The 19,723-nt window shown below is 35.3% G+C and overlaps 4 protein-coding genes across 8 annotated transcripts; 2 read left to right on the forward strand and 2 right to left on the reverse strand.

Moving 5' to 3' along the window:
- Positions 1-1,883: 1,883 nt before the first annotated feature.
- Positions 1,884-5,514, reverse strand: LOC117931269 (ADP-ribosylation factor-like). Its single transcript, XM_034852211.1, has 7 exons — positions 5,434-5,514; positions 4,504-4,660; positions 4,006-4,076; positions 2,968-3,087; positions 2,553-2,671; positions 2,351-2,432; positions 1,884-2,255 (listed from the first exon to the last, which is right to left on the reverse strand). The coding sequence occupies exons 2-7, from the start codon at positions 4,649-4,651 to the stop codon at positions 2,250-2,252; spliced, it is 546 nt and encodes a 181-aa protein (XP_034708102.1). The 5' UTR covers positions 4,652-4,660; positions 5,434-5,514; the 3' UTR covers positions 1,884-2,249.
- A 1,087-nt stretch (positions 5,515-6,601) lies between these two features.
- Positions 6,602-9,698, reverse strand: LOC117931259 (WAT1-related protein At1g09380-like). 3 transcript variants are annotated; one of them, XM_034852196.1, is made up of 8 exons: positions 9,586-9,698; positions 9,246-9,461; positions 8,698-8,760; positions 8,429-8,545; positions 8,085-8,334; positions 7,831-7,989; positions 7,086-7,237; positions 6,602-6,969 (listed from the first exon to the last, which is right to left on the reverse strand). In XM_034852196.1, exons 2-8 carry the CDS (start codon positions 9,419-9,421, stop codon positions 6,816-6,818), a joined length of 1,071 nt encoding a protein of 356 aa, XP_034708087.1. In that variant the 5' UTR covers positions 9,422-9,461; positions 9,586-9,698; the 3' UTR covers positions 6,602-6,815. The 3 variants fall into 3 exon arrangements, with proteins under 3 accessions (XP_034708087.1, XP_034708086.1, XP_034708088.1); XM_034852195.1 differs by lacking the exon at positions 9,586-9,698 and having other exon boundaries at positions 9,246-9,561; XM_034852197.1 differs by lacking the exons at positions 9,246-9,461; positions 9,586-9,698 and having other exon boundaries at positions 8,429-8,555; positions 8,698-8,731.
- Positions 9,699-11,557: 1,859 nt separating this feature from the next.
- LOC117931258 (GDSL esterase/lipase At1g09390-like) lies at positions 11,558-14,791 on the forward strand. The gene is made up of 5 exons (XM_034852194.1): positions 11,558-11,849; positions 12,641-12,826; positions 13,396-13,556; positions 13,966-14,236; positions 14,319-14,791. Exons 1-5 carry the CDS (start codon positions 11,573-11,575, stop codon positions 14,549-14,551), a joined length of 1,128 nt encoding a protein of 375 aa, XP_034708085.1. The 5' UTR covers positions 11,558-11,572; the 3' UTR covers positions 14,552-14,791.
- A 725-nt stretch (positions 14,792-15,516) lies between these two features.
- LOC117930108 (pentatricopeptide repeat-containing protein At1g56690, mitochondrial-like) lies at positions 15,517-19,540 on the forward strand. 3 transcript variants are annotated; one of them, XM_034850575.1, is made up of 3 exons: positions 15,517-18,425; positions 18,511-18,545; positions 19,162-19,540. In XM_034850575.1, the coding sequence occupies exon 1, from the start codon at positions 15,796-15,798 to the stop codon at positions 17,932-17,934; it is 2,139 nt and encodes a 712-aa protein (XP_034706466.1). In that variant the 5' UTR covers positions 15,517-15,795; the 3' UTR covers positions 17,935-18,425; positions 18,511-18,545; positions 19,162-19,540. The 3 variants fall into 3 exon arrangements, with proteins under 3 accessions (XP_034706466.1, XP_034706467.1, XP_034706465.1); XM_034850576.1 differs by lacking the exon at positions 19,162-19,540 and having other exon boundaries at positions 15,517-18,152; positions 18,261-18,425; positions 18,511-18,912; XM_034850574.1 differs by lacking the exon at positions 19,162-19,540 and having other exon boundaries at positions 18,511-18,912.
- The last annotated feature ends 183 nt before the right edge of the window (positions 19,541-19,723 follow it).

Here is a 19,723-nt window from a genome sequence, read left to right on the forward strand (position 1 = left end):
GAACTACCTTTAGTCAAAGTGATTTTTCTAATAGTATTTTTGGGAATCACATATATTATAAATACTTGAAATAATAAGGGGCATTTATGTTAGATTATTTCATCCTTTTTAACTAATTAATTATACTTTTTAAAATATATTTTTTTCTAAAAAATAGTTGGACATTCTAAATAGGCATTGGGTTGATTAAAATGGAAGTATATATTGAAATCAATCTTCCTTCCTTCATATATAGAATTAATTAATTAATTAATTTTCTTTTTAGATTATTCATCCTTTAGATAACAATAAGCAAATTCTTGTGAAAATTAAACTAATAATGTTTTTGGTATTAATTAGGAAAAATCCATTAGAATTTAAAAAATAAAAAATAGAAAGGACATGTATTACAAACAAAAATAAATACAAAAAAACATATATCATCAAAGAGGTTTGTATAAGAAACAACATGTCCAATAAAATGTTATTATTATTTAATTATCCAAAATTTATTCAAGATGATCCAAATTTGACCATCAAAGATAGAATAGAATTGATATTATAACATTTGGTTATTCAAAATTTACATATTCAATTTCAGGTGTTCACTGTGTAGTCTTTTACCAACATTTTTTCTCCAATATTAATTTGCTAGAATAGCAATCAATCATTCAAGGAAACAACCCTTGGATTTTCTTTATGATATCAAATATGATCACATCAAGCTAATTTTTCTTCCCATATATATTCAAGCTCCTCACCTTCTTCTCCATCCATCTGCAACCATGAAAATGATCTTCCCTTTCCTTGTTCCTTCAATGGTGGCCCTTATCCTTTCCTCCTCTTTCTTCCTCCCGGGCTTCAGCGTCCGAGCGACTAATCCAGGACATCTGCCACCGAGTGGATAATTTCCAGTTCTGCAACACCACCATGAACGCCAACCTCCGAGCCGACTTCGAAGGCATCGACGACCTGGCCCAACTAGCCATCTTGGTGGCCCTGGACAACGCCACCCACACGAAGGGGTACACGTAGGAGCTGACCCGGCAGGCGACTGACAAGGCCCTGAAATTCTATCTGTCGATATGCTCGAACGCTTACGCGGTGGTGAACGACTGCTTCACGGCGGCGAAGAAGCAGTTCGATGGAGGGGATATAGCCGCTGTGAATGAAAGTGAGAAGAAGGCAGTGCGACCCATCAAGGACTGTGATTTTATGTTCACCAGGCCACCCACGCGGACGAACCCATCGCTGGAGAGTAACAGGCAGATGAGTGACCTCACTCAGATAGCCCTCTCTGCTCTGCAAAACCTTCTTCCTTGATCATCAATGGGGTGCCTGTTAATAAAGAACAACTTCTTCGATTTCACTTCTTTTTGAGCGGGTTGTGTCTTTTAAATACATCTCTCTCGTTCTGAGGCGAAAGAAATCTTAATTACTTCGATCATCCAATCCTCAATTCAATCAAATTTACTTCTTATTATTTTTTTATTTTTTATATTACTTATTTAATAAAATAAAATTTGTATTAAATTCCCAGTAGAATTCTTTCAAGTGAAAACTTCTTGTTTAAAAGCATTTTCAAACACCAAGAAACCATAATCTAGATTCAAGACCCTTCTTCCAAAAGTGGCCAATAACCCGTTTAATACAAGTTCATATCTTGATATTCCTGACTAGGAATTGGGTTGAATAGAAGAAACTCAGGAGGCACCAACATTTTTGTAATAATTCCCACAAGAAATGGTTCCACACAAACTATGAAACGCTTGGGAGCCATGGGAACATGGTCATCGATTATAAGTTTATTACCATCACTGTGACTTGACCTTTGAAACAGTGGGCCAAGATATCAAGTTAAACCACCCTCTGGATCAGCTTTAATCATATGGCTGAACACCCCCTGCTAGAAACTATGATGTAGATTTGAATGAAAATGTGAGTGCTACAATTGGGCAAAAAGCAGTTTTTCAAGGAGAATTTCTCTACCTCTCTTTGCTTTTCCCTTCAACTAACCCAAACAAGGAAGAACACTCAAGAATAATATCAACTGAGAAAACAGCAAATTACACAAATTATTCTGAATCTACAGGACAGATTCCAAATTTCTACTATAATAACAAGGAACTAAGTAAAACAAGCAGATGATACTCGCAACACGCAGTAGCAACAGTAAACCATAAATCTCAAAACGCCAGAACAACATGGTAACATCTCTCCATTACGACAAAGATGGCAATGCAAAATGTTGATGGCAATCACCACGGCTTCTAAGCCTGACACAGATTAAAAGGGAATGTTAATTTTAAATAGAATGAAGCCAGCATAACTTATGTGGGATTTTTCTAATATGATGTCATTAGGGGCCTACCTTGTTAGCAATGTTGTTGGAGAGCCAGTCAAGCCCCTCGTACAGCCCTTCTCCAGAAGTGGCACATGTGCTCTGGATATACCTGAAAGAAACACGCAATGACCAGATCCCATCAGAGGATTTAGGGTTTCTATGTAGAGGGTAAATTCATTGGTGAGTAGGTAGACGGGGGAGAGGAATAAAGAGTATTAACCAAACTTACCAATGGCGTTGACGGAGAGAGTGGAGACCGAGCTTATCAGTAATCTCAGCAGCATTCATGGCATTTGGAAGATCTTGCTTGTTCGCAAAAACAAGCAGCACTGCATCCCTCAATTCATCCTATGCATACAAGCAAGCAACATCTTAAGTGAAAATATATAAATCTCAAAACATCCAAACATGGATAAAGAGCTTTGTACTTGTACAACTATTTTTCTTTTCAGTTGTGGCAGAAAATAAGATCAGGAAACTGGTAGATAAATGTTGCTAGAAGTAATAGAATAATATAGAATGAAATGTGGCTTGTAGGACCAGGCCATTTGCCACAACCAATTTCATTAATTTTAGAGAATTTCTTTTACTGAAAAGATGGAAATCAACTCGGAGAAAATGTAGGTAACTTCTAGCTTTTCATCCTCATTCAACATCCTGTGTAGCTCGTCCCTAGCCTCGACTACACGGTCACGATCATTGCTATCAACCACGAAGATGAGACCCTGAGTGTTCTGGAAGTAGTGTCTCCACAAAGGACGAATCTTGTCCTGGATGTGCAAAACAATGAGAGAATACATAATGCACAAGAGATACCATTCCCAATTTAAAACTGATAAACTCATTTACATTTCACAAAAACAGTGATGATTTTGACCAGTACAGAACAACCTAAGGATAACTCAAGATATACCTTGCCAATTAATTTAATATAGGCACTCTGGGTGGATTACCAACCAAAACAGTAATTATTTTCCAAGAGGATTCATTGTGATCATCAATCCAATCACAAAGACAACTGTATATTAGCAATAGTTTTGCTGCCTTCACTGATACAATAGGCGCAAAAATTGACCAGAAAAAAGAAAAAACATAGCTTAAGCTGATTTAGTTTCTGACAATCTTAGAGCCAATGGAAGCATATATAAATGAGTGTAAGACTATAAGCTCGCATTTTAAGGATATTCAAATTACATAGGCATGGCATACATGAGGAACTAAAAATAGGTGCGCACACATATCTCATTCCAACAGATCACTAGATAAACATACATCCCATTCCAACAGAAACAAGCATATGGGAATCATTTTTTCAGAGAGGTTTTCTTTTCCTTGTTGGTTTGGTTTGGAGTTCAAGGGTAAAGGAAATGTTCAAAGTTGACACGGCCATATATTCTCCAAAAGTTAGCCTGAACAAACAAAATTAAAAACCGGAAGAAATGTGATCACAAAAGTCAATTGTGCACATGTAACAAGATGTCTGCCACGGCATGGATAGTTTTCCTCCTATGGCCAAATAAAACCAAAAGAAAAGGCAGCATAGTATAGTTCATGCTTATGTTACATGCTGATGGAGCAAAGTTCAATTCAACAAAAACACCCAGAAAAAAGCTCATCATGTCACCCAAATATATAGCCAAGAAAATGCCTTGTAAAGCACTGGTACAAAAAATATAACATACCTTGTCCTGGCCACCAACATCCCAGACAGTAAAGCTAATGTTCTTATATTCCACAGTCTCCACATTAAATCCAATTGTGGGAATGGTGGTAAAACCATGAATGAGTTCTACTTTCCAAAACCAAATCAATGACAATTCAGTATAAACCCTCCATCAAAACCACTTAAAAAAGAAAGAGACAATTTTTTTTTTTTATAAGTAAAGAGAAGTATATATATTAAAAATAGAAAGAGACGCAAGTCACACTATGAAGTGATTGATTTACTATAAGGAAATATCAATTAAGGTTAGGTTGATGAAACATAAACATATAATCCTTGGTCAAAAACCATTTAAACTGGATGAAGAAAAGAAAAACCTAAGTCCTAAAACTATTGGAGGATGGGAAAGTTTCTCATAATAATTTGTGATTTTTTTTTACATTCTCTTTATCCCTGTTCAAAAAAATATGAGGACAATCTAGCATATGGGTCAATGACTACAAGGTGCAAAACATACCAATTGTGGGAATGGTGGTAACGATCTCTCCCAGCTTGAGCTTGTACAAAATGGTGGTCTTACCAGCAGCATCAAGACCCACCATAAGAATTCGCATCTCTTTCTTAGCAAAGAGCCGGCTGAAAAGCTTGGTGAAAGACAACCCCATGTTTGGCGTCTATAGATAAAAAAATACCCGTAAACGGAGGTTCAATACATATCTAAGGAAAATACCTTAAAAAAATAAAAAAATACATATCTAGGGAAAACATACACAAAACAGAATAATCAACAAATCCATGTTTTCCTACAACAATTGGAGCCTTGGAATTGGAATCTCCTCCATATCCGAAATTCCCAGAATCACAGAAACCCAAATCCAACCACGCCCCAAAAAATAAATAATAAATAATAATTATAAAATGCCCTAGTATCGTTATTTATTTATTTATTTTTCTACAATAGCAAATAGTTTACCCAAAAATGTTTCAAAGAAATGTTTCTTAAGGCTCCTTAGATCTCTTCGGAAACTCTATCATTACCAAAACTCGCCATATATTGAATAAACACCGAGGAAAATCTTTTTACACCCAAAACTTATTTATCTCCAAAAAAATTCCATTAAAATTTTTTTATTCCACAAAATTGGAACCCCAAACCAAATCCAATTCTGAACAAGCAAACCCAACACATCCAAATCCACGAAGGCAATTCCGAACTAAATCAAGATTCTCAATCAACTTCATAAATAAGCCAAAAAAAAAAGCGCACAGATTTAACATCGAATCTTCATTTTCGCAGAGCTAAATCTCTATACAAAAAAATCAAATCGCCAAAAAAATAAAATGGAAATTCAAACACAAACCCTAGACGAACAATCAAATCAACAAGGAAAACGATCAGATCTGTACCAGAATCTGAATCAAGATCTACTCATCGAAGAGGAATTACCTGGTAAGGACAGAATAGTAATTTTGGGAAACTTAGAGGGCAGATCTCGAGAAGCTGCCCAAACGAGAGGAGAAGGAATTGAATGGAGACTCTAGCATTTATAGATGGTCGAATGTGACGGACGTTTAGACGCCGTTGGTCTGGGTTAGGATCCTCTGCGATCCAGTCTACTATAGTCATCTGGGGGCTTTGTCTACTTTTTGCCACGTCGTCTTAAATGTAGGATTTGGTAGGAAAAGATAATAGGATCATGATTATAATTATCATTTTTAGAAATGAATTAGCTTTTTTTTTAATAAATAATAAATTAAAATAACATTTCTATAAAAAATAATATTTTAACAATATATTAAATTTCTTTTTTAAGTAAATAACCAATTTTAATAAAATTAATAAAAATGTGTTTTTATCTTCTTTAGAAGCCTATCCAAATTAAATCCTACTTTTAGGACAAGTGAAGGATAGAATGAAAATTATTTAAAAATCATACATTTTAAGGTTGTCATTTTTCATATTGGAAGAGGAAAAAATTCTAATTATTTGGTTTCTCTATTAAAAATATAAAAGAAATTCAGGTATAATTAAAATTTTATATATTTTTAAATTATTTAATTTTTACATATAAAAAAATATATATATAAAATGAGTTTAAAGTAATATATAAAAATAATTTACTTATTTTAAATCAATTTTTTTAACATTTATTTATTTAGTTTTATATTTCCTTTTTATTTTCTTTCTCTCATATCTTTCCTTAATTCTTTAATAAATTTTTGGGATTTTTACATTTACTTTAGGGTTATTAATTTATTAGGCTTTTCAACACAATAGAGACACTTCGTGGTCTATACTTCATGGTCTATAAGGTTTACAAAAAGTCAAACTTTTGATGTTTTCAACTAAGGTTGACTTTGATATAATGTGTTGAAAATTATATGAATGTTATCAACTTTGAAACCATTAATCTAATAACTCAATACCAATTTACACACTATGACATTTTTCGATATAAAAAGAATATCTAAAGTACTGATAACACTCACTAACCTTTAGGACCGTTCTTAAATGTTCTTCTTTTAGAATGAAACAATTAGAATTAGATTCGTCCAATTAAAATACATATCATTCATACAAGGATCTTCATGACGATGCCAATAGAAGCGACCATTTCATCATATAGGGTAGTTTTTATTTTCTAAATGGGATTTTTTTTTTCTTTTCTTTTTGGTGACATGTAGTGAGTAATAGGCTCATTGTTTTATGGTTCCCAAATTATAAGCTACTTTTCTCATTCACTTCAGGATTTCAACCCAACAACAAACATTAGAGATTAGAGCATTTAACATAGAATTAGTTCTAAGTTTTTGGAGCTGAATCCTCATTCAACTTCTGATGTAAAGCTTCCCATCTATCTGCAACTCCAAGTCTTCCTTCCCCTCTCCTGCCTCTTCCCTGCTGCCCTTCTGGTTCTCCTCCTTACCCTTTCCCCATAGAACAGCATAGAGCCCCAAAACAACAAACAGAGACCCTACAACACTGAGTCAAACCACACAGATTGGGATCAGAAATGGAGAGCTAGTCTCCAAACATAAGGTGAAGATGGAAATGGAAATGGGGTATGAAAATTTTAGAGTAAAGGGTCAAGCACTTACGTTCCAAAGTGTAGTTTGTCGCGAAGAAGGGCCCAGCTGAGAATGGCCACAATGACAAGGAGCAAGGGGCTGAAGACTGACACGTAGAGAGGACCTTTCCTTTGTATAGTCCAGGACATGAGGCAAAATGCTAGTGCAGTACACACAATTGCCTGAGAAAATGATGCCAAACTTTGAGTATAGAATCTATAGATTGAAGTCTCTGACAAATTCCTCAAAAAGTATTTATTAGCATTGTTTGATCATGTATTATCCCACATCAGTTATGGGAATAAGTGTTCTTCCATTAATTGGATAGGACGGGTTTTAAAGCCTTGGCTCCAAAATGGATATTATCCACATAAGAGGGAGTAAGTTGTTACAAATAGTAGTGAGCATTTTATTTGTATAAAGGGTAATTTTGATATTTCATATCAATCGGGGAAAAAACTAGTAGTATTATGATAATTGACTATACACCTTTCAAAGCTATAAGGATATATTCTATGAGACATGATGTAAATCTTGTGTTTGCATCAATGATTATGAGATCTCACATTGAGTAGAAGAAAAAAATAGTAGTAGACTCCTCATAACTAATAGACACGAACTAAAGGGCTTGAAATGGACAATATCTACATAGAAAATGTTTGTAATAGGTTCTTTATAACTAGTTGACATGTTTTAAGTTATGACCATCTATTTAGCTTAAAGCAAGTAATATTTACATGGAAATAAGAGAGATATATTTGATAAAGTATAATACCGAGTAAAGAGCTGCAATAAGCCTGATGGAATCATTTAATGACCATGCTGAAGGTTGGTGGTCAACAAACAAGCCAATGACTCCACACTCAATGCTGGCCATGAAGCACATCAGAGTGGAACTTGTGTAAGGAGCTGCAAACTTCACACACATTCTTCCCTGAAATCACCATTGGTAGTACTTTCACAAATCAATCAACTTGAATTCAAAACTATAGAACTAATTACTTTCCTAGAAAGAAGTTAGGTACTCACTTGAATTATGAACCATATGGCCCAAGAAATACAGCTAGTGATCAGAAGAAAAGGTCCCAAGATGAAGTTGGCCCCACTCTGAGAATCTCTAGTTTTTAGCTGCTCTGCATACTTCCAATGGATGCCGGATTCACCGATATTGATGGCGTGTCCTCTGTAAAATGTCAGTATCATGGCCCCTCCTATACATACTACTGTTCCCAGCACCTTTGCCTGTCCAGGCCTTGTCTTAATTCCCACTGTTTCAAGCCTAATAAGCATACAAATTGAAAAGAAGATTGTCAGAAAAGCAATAAAATTTTTGAAAAACTCGTCTTTTAGGCTTTGAGGGTGGTGGCAAGCACCTGAAGGGGACAGCAAGGAGGAAAGTCATGGCTGGGAGAAGGTTGTTAAATGCGCAGCCTAGTGTCGGGTTGGAATGTTTTAGCCCAATGAAGTAAAGGATCTGATTCAAGGTTGCCCTGAAAGTCTCTGAAAATTAGAGACCGAAAGATGATTGTGACCAAGTGAAAAACAGCAAAAAAATAAGATGTAGTTTACCATGTTTGTTTGGCAAGAAAAAGGCTACAAGCATTGAAATCTAGAAATGAAAATTTGGAAATTGGAAACTTACCCGAAAATGGAAGACAAGAAGGCTTGGAATAGAACAATTCTTGTAATCTTGGGTCTTGTTTTCCTGGAAAAAAAATGGGATAGATTAAAGCCTACATGCTTCTGAACTATTTGAACAGGTATATATATATATATGCATAGAATAATCTGTAAAGAATAATATTGCATTGCCATGGAAGCTAAATCATTTTTTCTTTTTGATTAAGAGAAAGAAGGAAGATGATAAAAGAAAATTCAAGAGTTTTTCTCTAACCCCATCAGGATATGATCAGTTTGGAGATTTTCAGGGAGTTTTTGATTCATGGAAGTTCAGAAATGAAGAAGCTTCTTTAAGGAGACATCAAGGAAATCAATAAGATGAAAAACAGAGTAAAAGGAAACATGTTCCTGTGTTTTCTCATCAACCAAACAAAGCCTAAAGAAAAAACTACTCAAGAAACCAAAAGATGGACTCAACTTCAGAAACTAAAGCCTGTAAAGAAAGAAAGACATTAAAGCCAAAGCCATGCATGGAATCCAATCAATTGTAACAAAGTCTCTGTCCATCACCTCTCAAGAAAATAAGCAAAAGGAATCATGGCCACAGTGGCAAAGATTTGCCTATAAGCGACGAGGATGAAGGGGTTCATCCCAGAATCCATGGCCAGCTTCACAAAGATATTCATTCCTGCATAGCCCATTTGGACAAGAAACATGGCCAGAAATGGCAGATAATCACCACCCATATTTTCTTTTTCTCTTTAGTTGCAGGCCAGCTCAATTAACCTGACTCAGATAGAAAAAGGGGAGATGTGATGAAGAGAAAAAGAGAGGAGGAGCATTACATTTATATTGATGGAGGCAGCAACAGAAAGTTGGAAAGAAAATCTTCAAGAAAAAGAGAGAAAACCGTAAGATTTGTTGCAACACTTGGGAAGGTAGAGGGAAAATAAAGGTGCTTTCTGGTTATCTGGGATTTTTTGGAAGCATTGGCTGAGTTCAGGAGTTTGAAGCAACCACATTGCATTCTGGCAAATGAAGCATACGTGTGGGGGTCCTGATTTTTGGGCATTGGTTTGAACCGACTAAGCTCCTTTATATGATTTTTCTTTTGTTTATGTTTGTAACGTAAGGATGTGATGTGGGCTGGGTGAGCTGGGCCATGTGAGTGAGGGTCGGAGTGGGTAACCCCAAACCCAAGCCCAAGAGTCAGACCTTACATGGGTTTAGGGTTTCTTACTTGGACCATGTCCAACCAATGTCATCTTTGGAGATAGATTGTATATAAGGATGAAAAGTAGGTCGGGTTGGGCTAGGATGAGTTGCGAGTATAGGTTGGTATCGATTAGTGATTTTGGATCCACCATGCTAGGGTTTCAAGTTTTGTGACTATACTTGGCATTCAATTCAATGTCAACTTTAGTTGAAGAGCGAATGTTATATTACATTATAGAGATGTAATGTTAGGTTAGACTAGGTTAAGTTGAGATGGAATGAGTCTAATTAGAGTGTGTTTGACAGTGATTTTAAAAAGTGTTTTTAGTCTTTTTTTAACGCTTTAAAATTTTTATTTTTTAAATATTAAAAAGATTAGAAATACTTTTCAAAATTATTGTTAAACGCACACTTAAAGTGCATTTGATAGTGATTTTAGGAAGTGTTTTTAATCTTTCTAACACTTAAAATTTTTTATCTTTCATATATTAGAGATGCTATAAATATTTTCTAAAATCACTACCAAACACGCTCTTAATATGGGTCGGTATCAAGTAAGTGATTTGGGACCTCTCGAGAGATGAGGCCCGAGCTCAAGTTCAACATTATATGGATCCTATTGCAAGTCTAATCTAATTTCATTTTTAGTTGAATATTTCACCTGCGATGCTAAGAGCATCTCTAATACAAAATGTTAAGCAACATGTTTTTACTTTTGAAATTGATAACTTGTCTTTAATGCAAATGCTAAAATTAAAAGTGTGAAATTCTAATACAACATTCCAACATAGGATGCTAAACTTAGTGTGATTATTATTTTGATATATGAAATGACATTGCCAAAGTAGTACCAAATTTGACACATCAAATATGGTGTAGCTTCTATTCAAATAAAATCACATAAAAATATTATAAATATAAAGTCAATGAATACCAATAAATAATAATAATAATAAAATGTGAATAAAAATAATAATTAAATATTCAATTAGATATTATTTAATATGTCAATATCAAAGATAAAAATATGACATATTTAATTTTTAAATTATTTATATATAATATAAAGTTACAATTTCTTATAATTATTCATAATTTTAATAATATATATTTATGATATTTATTAGAAAATCCAAATAAGAACCAACTAATATTGGTAAGTGCACATGACATGGAAACGACCTATATGTCTAATGATCATTTTGGGAACTTCCCTAAAAATGTAAAACATAATTAACTTGCAAAAAGCAAAGTCAACCTCGTGACTTTGAAATCAATGTCATAATAGTCATGATTCTTCTTTAATTATGGAAGAAAAACTCACATGCCTATTTAAAAAGAAAAAAAAAAAAAAAAGGTAAAAACATGAAATGTGAGGTTTTTTTTTTTTTTTTTTAATTATTTATTTGTTAAAATAAATATTTAAAAATTCTTAAATTTATTCTAACAAACTACAATTTTATTTTTATTTATTTTGGAATAAATGCTCATTGCCAATTTTAATTATTTATTTGTTAAAAAAAGAATATTTAAAAATTCTTAAATTTATTCTAATAAACTACAATTTTATTTTTATTTATTTTGGAATAAATGATCATCGCCAAACGCGTCCTTCATATTTTATTTAAAGTGTTAGTAGGATAAAAGGGCAAAGCCTCTGAAAGGGACAAGAGTTCCCAGCAATGGCTTCTCACTCTCACTCTCTACTGCTCTCTCGTCTTCTTCCTCCTCCCCATTGCTTCTTCCTTCTTCTTCCATGGCTTCTCATTTCTCTCCCAAACCCAGTTCTCTCTCAGTGCCACCACACTCCCGTTATCTTCTCTTTCGGCGATTCCAACTCTGACACTGGCGGACTCGTCGCCGGGCTCGGCTTCCCAGTCAACTTCCCCAATGGCCGTACCTTCTTCCGCAGATCAACTGGCCGTCTCTCCGACGGACGCCTCATCATCGATCTTCTCTGTAAGTCACCGCACTCGACCACTACTCTATCCCTTTTCTTCATAGGTTACCGTGGGTGTGAGGTGGGATCGGATCTACCGTTCACCTGATTAGGGGTATCAGTCAAAGCACGCGCTTTGAACGGCATCTGGTGTGCCAGTTGGCTTTTCAACGGTGCTGATTTTGCATACGGGGCTTCGTTTTTTTTCCACCGCCGAGGTTCCGTGTTAATGGTACTACCGAGGGGGCGGCAGGCAGTGTGCACTTGTACCTTATTTTAAATGATCCGAGTTTACACGCATGTGCGCTTGTACCTAATTTTGAACTAAATTAAATTCTTGTTTTGTCATGGTTTTTTTTTTTTTTTTTTCAGAATTTGACAAGGGTATTATTGGAAAAAATATTATTAAATCGGTTAATATTTTATAAAATTAAAAATATTTATATATTAAACCATAGATTGAAAAAAATTAATTTAACAAAATGATTTGATTTAGGTAAAATATGTCTTAATTTGATATAACTTAAATTAAATACCATTAAATGTTGTCGGTGGTATACAGACTTTCTATTTTGGTTCACGAGTCAATTCTAAGGTATGGTCGACAAGAATGGATGGTTCATTATTGTGCTTGAACCATTGAATAATGGTTCAACCCTATGTGGACAGGATTGTATCTTTTCTTTATTTTATTTAAATTTTGGGTACCTATTAAATTTTTGTTGAGTTACCAATTTCCTAGAAGATAAATAGCCGGTTATTTTGGGTACCTGTTATTGTACCTATTTAAACGATTATATTATTTTTGCAGGCCAGAGCTTGAGAGCAAATTTTTTGAGCCCATATCTAGATTCTGTGAAGTCCAACTTCACCAATGGGGCCAATTTTGCAATTGTGGGGTCATCTACTCTCCCTAAATATATTCCTTTTGCTTTGAATATTCAAGTTATGCAGTTTCTTCATTTCAAGGCCAGCTCACTTGATCCTATGGTTGCAGGTACTATAGCCAATTTACTTCCAATTGTTGTGTTTTTTCGGGTTTAGATGATACTTATAGTAAAAGTTGGGAGACTTTGATGCAATGTTTGGTTTCCAAGATTGTTTGATACTATTGCATGCATTTGATCTATGTGAACGTATTAGATATTGATGTTAGAAGTTGAATTTGTCCCACATTTCCAAGTTAGTGGGCTGTTATGATGTTATTTGTGGATTGGACACTGTCATGACTCGCTCCTAACCGTGTAGATATTGTTCGATTTGGATTTAAAGAGGTCCTCAGGGCTTTAAAATGCCTCTACAGGGTTAAGAGAAGTTCATACTTATATAGCGTCAGATATGGGATGTCACACTCTCCTTTTAATCTAGCTTTTAGGGTATGAGGCCATGATGGGTTTGGACCCCGACCCATTATTATGTCTAGTTACTATGAAAAAAATAGTAAAGGAAAATGTTGAAAGATTTTCCTCCCCATTTTTAATGATGTTGAAAGCTCATTTAATTTCGAAATTTGAAAGTATGATATATGAATGAATTGATACCAATATTATCAAACTCTGCTTTTAGGTCCAAGACATTTGATCAATGATGAAGGGTTCCGGAATGCACTCTACCTGTTCGATATCGGGCAAAACGACCTTGCTGATTCATTCTCCAAAAACCTATCATATGCACAAGTTGTGAAGAGAATCCCATTCATACTTGCTGAAATCAAGTCTGCCATTCAGGTGAGTTCAGTCATTCTGATAAGATTATTGGGAAATACATGATATTGAGAAAAAATATAAAATTATTGAGTCCTCAAAACATCTTATATATATTTAAGCCTAGTATTTAAGCCTTAAACTACGAGCCCTTGCTCTACTATATATATTTCACTCTTCCTTGCTTCTTTATTCACTCATTATAGGTTATGTATACACTATCTCCATCTTATAGCTTTTCCCCTACGAAACAATACTTTTGGAAGATTTGTTTGGATTATCTTAGAGGCGAAAGGGTGATATGGGGTTAGTTAATCATAAAAAATAATCATTAAATCTTTGGAATAATAAAATACTCGTTAGGTATATCAATGCGTAGCGTAGATTGGGATTAAGGCCTTGTTAATTGTTACCATTGTTGTACCGCTTGTAGACTATGTATGATCAAGGAGGCAGGAAATTTTGGATACACAACACTGGGCCATTGGGTTGTCTCCCTCAGAAACTCTCATTAGTACCTAAGAAACCGGGCGATCTTGATCCATATGGATGTCTCTCTGCATACAATGATGTTGCAAGATTATTCAATGAAGGACTGCGCCACTTGTGCCAAGAGATGAGATCCCGATTGAAGGATTCTACCATTGTGTACGTAGATATATTTGCTATCAAGTATGATCTCATTGCCAACTCTACCAAACACGGTAAGCTTGAATCAAGTCTACATGAACTTGGTGAATTGCCTGTGACCCAGAATCACCTTGACACAACTGTTTTGCCTTGCAGGTTTTTCAAGCCCATTAATGGCGTGTTGTGGCTATGGTGGACCGCCATACAACTACAACATCAGGGTTACATGTGGGCAGCCTGGGCACCAGGTCTGCAAAGAAGGGTCTCAATTTGTAAGTTGGGATGGAATTCACTTTACTGAAGCTGCCAACACCATTGTTGCTTCGAAAATCCTTTCAATGGACTACTCTACACCTCGTATACCATTTGATTTCTTTTGCAACAGATGATCAGACCATTTGGAGAGGTGTTTGCTTCTCTTGCTTGTATGACAAAAGGGTCATACCGGTCCAGAATGCCCAGACTGGCTCAAGGTTAGAGGTTATGTGCTCTAGGGAGTGAGGTTTTGTTGTGTTTCTTCACTGAAGCGGTAATGCTTTCTGTATTGTTGTAACTTGTAAGTACTTATTGATTGTTGCCTAAGAAGCCTGATTTTGATTGCTTATAAAGTGGTTTAGAAGTTGTATTAATGGCCTGTTGTTACAGAGGATTTTGGTGGGTAGTAAAATGAATTTCTTTTGAAATTTTCGTAGTAAAACCAACGTAAGAAAATCATTTTTTAAAATATTTTTTTTCTTAATAATTTTTTAGAATAAAAAATAACCTAAAAAATAATACGAATTGAGCTCATTGGTAAGCATTGTACTAAATAAAAATGAAAAGGTTTTAAATTATTTTTTAATCTACCCATTAAAATATAATTATTTTAGTATATGTCACATCATTTTTGTTTATTTTAAAGATAGTTAAGATATACTATATTTATTAAAACTAAAAAGAAAAAAAAATCTCAAATTTTAAAGTAGAAATATATTTTTCTTTTACCTTAATACTATAGTACCTCAATTTGATTTCTTGATCATAGAAAAGTGATATACTTTATAATAATTTATGTTATATTTTGTTTTTGAAAAATTGAAAGAAAAATACGATGAAAAATGAAAATTTAAAAATAGATTTAATATTAATAAATTATTTTTAAATCATATTTCAAGTTTATGATACTCATTTAATTTTTTAATATAAAGATTAAATATTTTAAAAATATATAAATTTTTATTAATTTTAATTATATTTGAGAACATTAGGGACTCATTTATCAACATAATATGTATTTAGATACGCTCAAATCTCTTTGGGATAACGTGTATAACCCTATTCCACTGTGATCTGATATGGAATCAACTTAGAATTATTAAATTATAAGTTTATAACCCTAGCCCCCATTTCTACTCCCAAAGGAACAGATCTAGTATTTTTTTTTTTTTTGATTCCGGTCAATGGGAAGGATCTTGAACTAAGAAATAGTTCCTGAATACTCAGAAATGGATATCTTTTTGCCATATTTCAGATTGTATGAGTCGTATTAATGATAATACGAATCATTATGTTAATTCATTGTTCTTACCATTCATTTCTACCAAATTTGATTAATGGGTATTTGAAAAACCTTTAATTTATCCATCAAAATCTCATGGGCAATTCAGTTTCGTGTTCATCAATGCAGTCTTTGCTGATGCCATGTCGTAGATATTGCACAAGTGTTGCAATTGCCTATAATTCTCAAATTGCTCGCTATGCTAGAATCGGGCAAATCGAGAGTGCTAGAAGGGTGTTTGATGAAATGCCTGATAAGGGTATTGTTTCTTGGAACTCGATGGTTGCTGGGTATTTCCAAAATAATCGGCCTCGTGAAGCTCGGTATCTGTTTGATAAAATGCCTGAGAGGAACACTGTTTCTTGGAATGGGTTGATATCTGGGTATGTAAAAAATAGAATGGTTAGTGAAGCTCGTAAAGCTTTTGATACAATGCCTGAAAGGAATGTCGTTTCGTGGACTGCCATGGTTAGGGGATATGTGCAAGAGGGTTTGGTTTCAGAGGCCGAAACTCTTTTTTGGCAAATGCCTGAAAAGAATGTTGTGTCATGGACAGTGATGTTGGGTGGTTTAATTCAAGTGCGGCGGATTGATGAGGCCCGGGGGCTTTTTGATATTATGCCAGTTAAAGATGTGGTTGCTAGGACTAATATGATATCTGGGTATTGTCAGGAAGGTCGATTGGCGGAAGCTAGAGAGCTCTTTGATGAAATGCCTCGTCGGAATGTGATTTCTTGGACTACTATGATATCTGGGTATGTCCAGAATGGGCAGGTGGATGTTGCGAGGAAACTTTTTGAGGTGATGCCAGAGAAGAACGAGGTGTCATGGACAGCAATGTTGATGGGTTACACCCAGGGTGGGAGGATTGAAGAGGCTTCTGAGCTTTTTGATGCAATGCCTGTGAAGGCTGTTGTTGCTTGTAACGCCATGATCCTCGGGTTTGGCCAGAATGGGGAGGTAGCTAAAGCAAGGCAAGTGTTTGATCAAATTAGGGAAAAGGATGATGGAACATGGAGTGCAATGATTAAGGTTTATGAGCGGAAGGGGTTTGAAGTAGAAGCACTTAATTTGTTTGCGTTAATGCAAAGAGAAGGAGTTCAATCAAATTTCCCTTCTTTGATCAGTGTTCTTTCTGTTTGTGCTAGCCTAGCAAGTCTTGATCATGGTAGACAGGTGCATGCGGAGTTGGTGAAATCTCAATTTGATTCCGATGTATTTGTTGCCTCAGTTCTGATCACAATGTATGTTAAGTGTGGTGATCTTGTGAAGGCAAGACAGATTTTTGACCGGTTTTCTCCCAAGGATATTGTCATGTGGAATTCTATTATCACAGGTTATGCTCAGCATGGCTTGGTAGAAGAAGCCTTGCAAGTTTTCCATGAAATGTGTTCTTCCGGCATGGCAACTGATGGTGTTACCTTTGTTGGAGTTCTGTCAGCATGTAGCTACACCGGGAAAGTAAAAGAAGGCCTTGAAATTTTTGAGTCAATGAAATCTAAGTACCTGGTGGAGCCAAAAACTGAACATTATGCTTGCATGGTTGATCTGCTTGGCCGAGCAGGCCTTGTAAATGATGCAATGGATTTAATACAAAAGATGCCAGTAGAAGCAGATGCCATTATTTGGGGTGCCTTACTAGGTGCATGTAGAACCCACATGAACATGAATTTGGCTGAAGTGGCAGCAAAGAAACTTCTACAGCTTGAGCCCAAAAATGCTGGGCCTTATATACTGTTATCAAATATTTATGCATCAAAAGGTAGATGGGGCGATGTTGCAGAGCTGAGGAGAAATATGAGGGTGAAGAAGGTGAGCAAATCACCTGGATGTAGTTGGATTGAGGTGGAGAAAAGAGTGCATATGTTTACTGGGGGTGTGAGTACGAAGCATCCTGAGCTTTCAAGTATCATGAAAATGCTGGAGAAATTAGATGGGATGTTGAGAGAAGCTGGATATTATCCTGATAGCAGTTTTGTGCTGCATGATGTGGATGAGGAAGAGAAAGTGCGTAGCTTGGGGTATCACAGTGAGAGGCTGGCCGTGGCATTTGGACTTTTGAAGGTACCTGAAGGGATGCCCATTCGGGTAATGAAGAATCTTCGGGTTTGTGGAGATTGCCATTCTGCAATTAAATTAATAGCAAAAATAACAGGCCGAGAGATCATTGTGAGGGATGCTAACAGATTCCATCACTTTAAGGATGGCTTCTGTTCTTGCAGGGACTATTGGTGATTGCATGGCTCCTAATGTTGTCCATTAGATCCTACAAGGTTGCTGTCTTGACGTAAAGATCATGCGCAGCCTCCTAACATGGCCATCATCGGATCTTCAGTGCCAAATACATGGCCAGATGACAATATGTTCAGTTTCTAGAAAGACCTTCCATGACAAGAAAAATATTGTAAAATTGAGTTAGATTCATGTTTTGCCATTCAGCTATGAGATTGAAGGTATACATGGTTCACCTCAAGACAGTTAAGAGAGAAAATTGAACGTAACACCATTCTGACAGTCTTCATACTCTTATTCATGATTGTTTTTCATGTATGAGTTTGAAGGTTGGATTATGATGGTCTACATGCGGGAAGACATCCAAAATAAACATGTTTGCAGTATTATCCATTGGAAAAAGCATAGCATACAGCTCGTGGAAGGCAATTCCTTCTCAAAGAGTTCTGCAAACCATTCTTAAAGGCAAACAATCATACTGCATTCGTGTTTGGGTATGTTCCATCTCCATTCAAGTATACATCTTTTCTCATGCTGCTTCCTCTGTTGAGATGCTAACATCATCTATTACTCTTTTAGGCAATATTTGGATCCAAAGACTCGTGAAATCCAAGGTAACCTTTGAAACCTGTTCTTACCTCAAGCTTTTGATAATATGGCCATGATCTGTCATTACGTGCAATTATCCCCACTTCCCAGGATATCTACATTCTACAATCCACAAATATAGTCCCTCAGTGCAAATCCACTCACACCCACCTCCATCCCAGGGCCGGTTTAAACAGAGACAGGAGTGAACCTATTAACCCTTTGTTTGCAACTTATATTTGCCTCTATGCTATATAATTGAGGGTTGTAAGTGAGAAGAATTTCTGGAATGCATCTCTCATCAATGCATTAAGCTATACGACTTTCATGTTTAAAAGTATGAAAACCTAATATATGTATAATTTAATTCATTAAAAATTTGATTCCTTGCAACTAAACCTGTTCTTCTCACCTAGTTATTATTATTATTATTATTTTTTGCTTCTACATGCTCTTGATGGATGGTACTTTAGTCAAACAGATAACCCACTATATGAAGTTCAACTTTACATTGTGTAAGTAGGTTTTTGCAAGTCTATTTAGTATGAGTAAGCATATAGTTAATAGTATTTGGCATTTTTTATGTTAGTGTGATCTAGGTTTTCCTTCAAACTGAAATGATTTCCTGCCACATTTTTGTAGTGGACAAATAAATGAATGCAGAAAATAAATGCATCCTGCACTATGGATGGTGCTTTCTTTGTGGAAATAGTAAGAAAACACAATTTGTGTCAAGAACAATGGATTCTGTGTCAAACTGTGTACAAACAGTGTAATGCTTCAATCTACATAGCACATTAAAATGGTGGGAGCGCATTAAGGAAAAAAAGGGATCTGTTTCTTTCCTGATAGGTTATCCCATACAATGGCAAGAGTGAATGTGAAGCTCCTAAAAATGATTTGACTGACACTTGTGTGATTATGATCATAATGCAGTTTTCTTTTCATGCTTTCCTGTCATGATTCTGGGGTTTTTAACTGATGTAGTCCCCTTCCCCTTTTTGAAGTTGTTTGAATTTTTTGTCTTGTTCAAGGATTTTAATTAGAATGCTGGATTTCTACATGGTAATAAACTTTAACATTAGATATCCCTCATGTATCCTGGCTTCCAAGCAGCCCCACTTGAAACCCGGAGATGCTTAGCATCCTCAGGAATGTGTTTATTTTCAACTTTCAATCCAAGATTAGACAAGAAAGAAAATGT

This window comes from Vitis riparia, chromosome 14 (genome assembly GCF_004353265.1).
Source record: "Vitis riparia cultivar Riparia Gloire de Montpellier isolate 1030 chromosome 14, EGFV_Vit.rip_1.0, whole genome shotgun sequence".
Lineage (NCBI taxonomy): Eukaryota > Viridiplantae > Streptophyta > Magnoliopsida > Vitales > Vitaceae > Vitis > Vitis riparia.

Excerpts from the sequence above, each read along its gene's own strand:
- LOC117931258 (XM_034852194.1), top strand. The coding sequence starts at position 11,573 with ATGGCTTCTCACTCTCACTCTCTACTGCTCTCTCGTCTTCTTCCTCCT. Across the intron at positions 12,827-13,395 it reads ACTTGATCCTATGGTTGCAG|GTCCAAGACATTTGATCAAT; the intron begins GTACTATAGCCA and ends CTCTGCTTTTAG. Across the intron at positions 13,557-13,965 it reads AAATCAAGTCTGCCATTCAG|ACTATGTATGATCAAGGAGG; the intron begins GTGAGTTCAGTC and ends TACCGCTTGTAG.
- LOC117931269 (XM_034852211.1), bottom strand. The coding sequence starts at position 4,651 with ATGGGGTTGTCTTTCACCAAGCTTTTCAGCCGGCTCTTTGCTAAGAAA. Across the intron at positions 4,077-4,503 it reads TACCACCATTCCCACAATTG|GATTTAATGTGGAGACTGTG; the intron begins GTATGTTTTGCA and ends TTCCCACAATTG. Across the intron at positions 3,088-4,005 it reads ATGTTGGTGGCCAGGACAAG|ATTCGTCCTTTGTGGAGACA; the intron begins GTATGTTATATT and ends ATCCAGGACAAG.
- LOC117931259 (XM_034852196.1), bottom strand. The coding sequence starts at position 9,421 with ATGGGTGGTGATTATCTGCCATTTCTGGCCATGTTTCTTGTCCAAATG. Across the intron at positions 7,990-8,084 it reads CCATATGGTTCATAATTCAA|GGAAGAATGTGTGTGAAGTT; the intron begins GTGAGTACCTAA and ends TGGTGATTTCAG. Across the intron at positions 7,238-7,830 it reads TTATTGCAGCTCTTTACTCG|GCAATTGTGTGTACTGCACT; the intron begins GTATTATACTTT and ends TCATTTTCTCAG.
- LOC117930108 (XM_034850575.1), top strand. The coding sequence starts at position 15,796 with ATGGGCAATTCAGTTTCGTGTTCATCAATGCAGTCTTTGCTGATGCCA.